The 5,093-nt window shown below is 40.6% G+C and overlaps 1 protein-coding gene across 1 annotated transcript; it reads left to right on the forward strand.

Moving 5' to 3' along the window:
- Nucleotides 1-1,360: 1,360 nt before the first annotated feature.
- LOC147900533 (uncharacterized) lies at nucleotides 1,361-3,201 on the forward strand. Its single transcript, XM_087377362.1, has 2 exons — nucleotides 1,361-2,398; nucleotides 2,779-3,201. The coding sequence occupies exons 1-2, from the start codon at nucleotides 1,507-1,509 to the stop codon at nucleotides 2,829-2,831; spliced, it is 945 nt and encodes a 314-aa protein (XP_087233488.1). The 5' UTR covers nucleotides 1,361-1,506; the 3' UTR covers nucleotides 2,832-3,201.
- Nucleotides 3,202-5,093: the final 1,892 nt, after the last annotated feature.

Here is a 5,093-nt window from a genome sequence, read left to right on the forward strand (position 1 = left end):
ATGTTGGCAGCCAAAGATTGGCTTCCATGTGTAAAAATTTGATGGAGCGTGGAGTGCATGGTGTCCCAATCCCTTGCCTCCTAGCCACGCATGCCTCTCTCACCTCCCAAAAAGTCCTGAGAGGGATATGAGAGAGAGGGTTCAAGGGCCATTATATCCAAGGATGTCCAAAGTCCCCATATGCATATGGGATTAATATCTATCAAAGGACCTATGTCAATAGCCGCATGCCTCCTTCAACAAACCATGACCCGCACACCAATTGAGGTGTGAAGATCACCACCTCCAATTATTACGTGTTAATTCTATAAATATCAACAAAGGTCAAAGTTTTAAGACACCATAAAACAGCTCCATAAATGTGGATGCATTTTTTCAAAAGTTTTCATTTCCAACAAAATAAGAAAAAGTTGTTGAGCATGCCATGAGCTTACTATGTTATGTGTTTATAATGCTACTGCCCTTGGAGCAATGGTAATTTCAAGTGTCTTTAAAAATAATAGTGGTTTTGACATGTATGTGAAAACTAAAAACTACTTTGGATAATTAATAGTACTGCCAATGCCTATACACAACACTCTTTGTAAGCATAGTTTCCACATCACCACCACTTTTCACTTTAAATAAAGTATGTTGCCACACACTCTTTGGACCACCTTATCATCTTGCAGGTTCTTTTGGGAGAGCTAGAGTAGTTATCTCTTTTGTTGGATTAGCTTTGTGTGAATGTTCCTTAATGGTATTGACAAATGTGAATTTTTTAAAGATTGTAACAATATTAAAAGGTGAGAGCTAATAGAAAGATACAAGGAAGATTATGGATAAAGAGCTAGAAGTTTTGATTGCCAAGCTTGAAGCTCCTTCGTGGTAGGGATGAAACTCTCAATCTATCCTTTCTAGTCTAGTCTCAACGAGCGGGAAAGATCTTTGGGAGCCCTTTTTCATGGTATCTAGTGATTGGAGGTAGCATAAAGGTCTTTGGGGGTCCGAGCAAATAATGTTTCTTGCTAGATAATGTGAAAAGAGTAGTGACCTTTACTTGCATTCAAAAGAATCTTACGTTGGTTGCTAGATAATGTGAAAAAGAGAGGTGTACGAGCATTCGAAAAGATTCTTGGAGAGGCGCCCTTAGCCCTATAGTGGGTGGGGAGAATACATGATGAGTGTCGAGAGCATTATGCGAGGTTTGATGTGGTGGGAGGGAGGAAAGTTGATTTTCTACTAACTCGTAGTAGTGCAGAATTTCCATATGCATCTAACGGTTAAGATTAGAGCCACTCTCGATCTGCACCGTTGAAAGGGGCACCGTCCCCTATAAGAAAGGCACAAAGTTGTCCACCATCCCAAAGCTGCATCACTCTCCATAGTCGCCCTCGCATATCGCTTCCTCCTTTCCTCGTCACATTCCCTATTTCCTGTGGTCTCTTGCCTCAATCCCTGTGCATACTCTCGTCTATCCACCATACCCATCTTCCTCTCCCCCACTTCTTTTCGTCTTTATCTAACATGAAATTGCCACCTCCCCTACGTAGCATTATCGCTTCCCTTGCCCTTGCTGCTTGGAATCGTAGACGACCCATCTTCTTCCTCCTTAGCATTGCTTCTCTCACCGGAAACCTTTTCGTCGTCCTTTCGGCCTCATTCGGGTGGGAATTGGACCTAGTTGCTGCCTGCCAGCTCTTGTACGACCACATCTTATTGCAGTTCTTGAAGTTTCTGTACCTCGTGCTCCGTCCCCCCTATTTGTATCTTGTGCTTAACTTGATCCTTATGACTATTGTCGCTTCATCTGGCATCCTAGCTCCTGCTAAGCACACGGATTCCCTGCAAACGCTGAATGCGCATCCCATCGGGCCTTCTAAGGGCCCCATGTACCAGCTTGTTGTTGAAAAATCGGGCAGTTCCAAACCCGTGAAGCAGGAAGAAATTGTTGGGCAAAAGCGGCAGAGCCTTTTCACCATTGAGCCTGTAGAGCAGGAAAGACCAGTTTCTTGTACGCCATCGGAGCCCTACCGCCGTGAAGAGCAACCTACAGGCACAAATTCCACTGTAGATGTGCCTTTTTCTACTTCCGTAGGAGATCAGGAGGCTGTGATTTTACAGAATAAAAAAGGAGGCGCTTGTAATTCAGACAATGTTCGATTGGAGCATCCTTTACATGATGAGGTAGAAGCACAGGTTCTTACGATCGAAAACAGTCCAAAGGGTCGGCGTCCGGACGAGCAGCTGGTGAACATCGGTGAGGTGGACGACCGTGACGACGATGATATGATTAGCAGAGAAGAGTTCAATACCAGAGTAGAGGCCTACATTTCAAAAGTGCGCAGAAATTTGTCCATACAGAGGCAAGATTCTCTTAATCGACTTTACGGCCTCATAAGCCGGGATACCAGTTCAGGTAGGGAACGGCTGGCATATGTCGACAATCATACGACTCATGTTTTGGTCGCGTAGATCGATGCAGCGATTGCTGTACAAGCTGTATGATATTGTACAGTCATTTATTCGCGAGTCAAGATACGCCATTGCACGCACACCATAGGCGATGCATAATCTTAGGTCGTTCAGTCAGTCTGTTGTAGAGTTCTATTTCAGCCTCCTTGAAAGGGCAACATCAAGCCACGAGCTTCTCCCGCTTGTAAATTGTACAGGATTTTGTTACATGTAAGTGTATAGAGTAGGATTATACAAAAACCGAGTGCTTTTGTCATCGCTTTTCGGTGACATCTTGTTTCGAGCACAAAGGAATTTTGAAGCGGAATGTTGATGTGGGTGCAGGGAAGCGAGACAGCTCATTTGATATGAATGGGCTGCAGAATTTCAAAACGTGAGGAACAGAAACAAAGCTTAAAGATCAAGCAAAGTGAGAATGATGAGGACGGAATAGAAAACTTTAATAAGGACGCTAACAAACCACCCGCTGTTGAAACTCCTTAAAGCTGCCATGGCCAAGATGTAGCAATTTGCAAATTTGATGGAAAAGCGCGATCTCCATGGTGGATTGTCGGTGGCAAACGAAATCGTGACCGTCCGATCTTCATGCAATAATGTGATAACAAGTATTTTCAAAAGAGCAACCGAGTGATGCCCTGTTTAAAATTCATCATGATTTAACTTAACCAGGAGAGCAAATTTTGGCTTAGGTGCATCATTGTCATTGCACCATAAGAAAAAAAGGGAGCTCATTTTGGGGTCTTTTAGGTTGGAGAGAGAGACAAACTTAATAGTGCAAATGCTTTTCTTTTATTAAAAAAAAAGACTCTCTTTAGAGACCCCTGCCCGACACACTCACATTTAAAGTTTTCACTCTTAATTTTGCCATCACCATTGTGTCCAGATGAGGCGAAACCCCAAAAAAATGACTTTTGAATCACTAAATATGGACACCCAGAGGGCTCAAAATGACCAAAACAGGTGCCAAAGAGCACTCAGGGGGGCCACTGTCTAAAACCCCCCTATAGCACGTGCGATCAAGTAGTATTGGAAAAACCCCCTACCTATGGATTTTTATAACGTATATACACCCCGTCTACAAATTTTGAGATGATGAAAGGATCCCTTATGTATGAAAATTTTTACTTTTTGAATTAAAAAATCCCTTATGTATGTATATTTTCTGTAACTCCATAAAAGTATAAAATCCCTTTCGTTGATTGCACGTGCTAGTTTACATATTTCTTAGTGACCCCCCCGGGAAAGAGCAATGTACTGGTGATTTGGGCAATTGGCTAGAGGGTCCAAAAGTCCAAAAGAGGTGCCAAAGAGCATTGTACTAAAGAATACGATCATTTGGGCACTTAGCCATAGAGACCAGGTGCCCAAATCACATTCTTTAGTACAATGCTCTCTGGCACCTCTTTTGGTCGGTTTGACCCCTCCTAGTGTCTAAATTTAGTGATTCAAAAGTCATTTCGGGGGGTTTTCCCTGCTCTGGGCACAATGGTGATGTAAAAAAAACTAAATTATGTACCAACGTAGTAGAAATCCATTTGGATCCTTGGATGTAGCATTTATGACACAATAAAACGAGATTGTAAACTTCAAAATGTCAGTTTATCTTTTTCGCAATTTCTTATAGGGCCCCAAAATGAGCTCTCCTTTTTTCTAATGTGGTGTCAATATGACGATGTTATCATCCTTAACGATTTGATTCATACTTTATTAATCCCCTAAGAATCAAGATTTTTAGCTCAATGATATCAAAAAATATTCTTCTAAGCCCCAAAGTTTTATATCTCTCCTTTACTATGGAGCACATGTAGTTTTATTTTGCACTTTTTCTCTAATCTTAAAGATAATTAGCATTTTTTTTTAACTTGAGGTAGAAAAAAATGTAGCAAAATTTTAGAGATGAGATGCAACATCACATCCATTGGACCTTCAATATTCCTTGTAAATATCAGGGGTACTATGTAGTACTTTTATCATTCATGATAGACAAAGATCAGCACTTTTTGAAAACTAAGGCCCAACAAATCTACTAATAAGGGATTCCTTGCATGAGCTTGTGAGGCTTTTTTCTATAACATGGATTTAATCATCATTGCAACCTTGAAGATATAATGAGATGTCCAGAGTACAATCACATGATTGAGACAATGTTGGCATTTTCGTCCATGAATTTTGCCTTTAACATAGAAAACTATTTAGGTAAAATCATAAGTTTATAGGGCTGTGTTATGAGAATTCCTACTATAATATTCAATTCATGAATAAAAAGTTCAGGACTGCCCTTTTAAGAAACCCAAAATGGTAAAAGTTTAAAAATTAAGAAAATGAGAAAAGTAAGAAAGTAGTAAAATAGGAAAAAGAAAGTCCATACGTGATGTATAGGAAGAGGTGGCATACTTTCTCTTTGATTATTCATAATATGAGAGAGCATGCCCCTCTCTCATCAGCTATTATTTTCAATTCCTCTTTTAGGTCCACTTTCAGGTGGCTCAGGTTTTATTTGTGCCTTCAGTTTAGGTCTTCTTAATGTAGTTTGGATCTAAAAAGTTTATATTTGATGAGTTGCTCGTCCACTTGTGTTCTAGATAATGGTCATATTTGATTAGACACCTGCATGGCCATTCCTACGATCCTAGTCGCTT

Source organism: Dipteris shenzhenensis, chromosome 7, assembly GCF_047967505.1.
Source record: "Dipteris shenzhenensis isolate YYH24624 ecotype China chromosome 7, Dip_SZ_1.0, whole genome shotgun sequence".
Lineage (NCBI taxonomy): Eukaryota > Viridiplantae > Streptophyta > Polypodiopsida > Gleicheniales > Dipteridaceae > Dipteris > Dipteris shenzhenensis.

What these genes read in the sequence shown, in the direction of transcription:
- LOC147900533 (XM_087377362.1), top strand. Translation starts at nt 1,507, where the DNA reads ATGAAATTGCCACCTCCCCTACGTAGCATTATCGCTTCCCTTGCCCTT. An exon ending in AAGCCGGGATACCAGTTCAG is followed by an intron (nt 2,399 to 2,778) that starts GTAGGGAACGGC and finishes ATGTGGGTGCAG; the next exon opens with GGAAGCGAGACAGCTCATTT.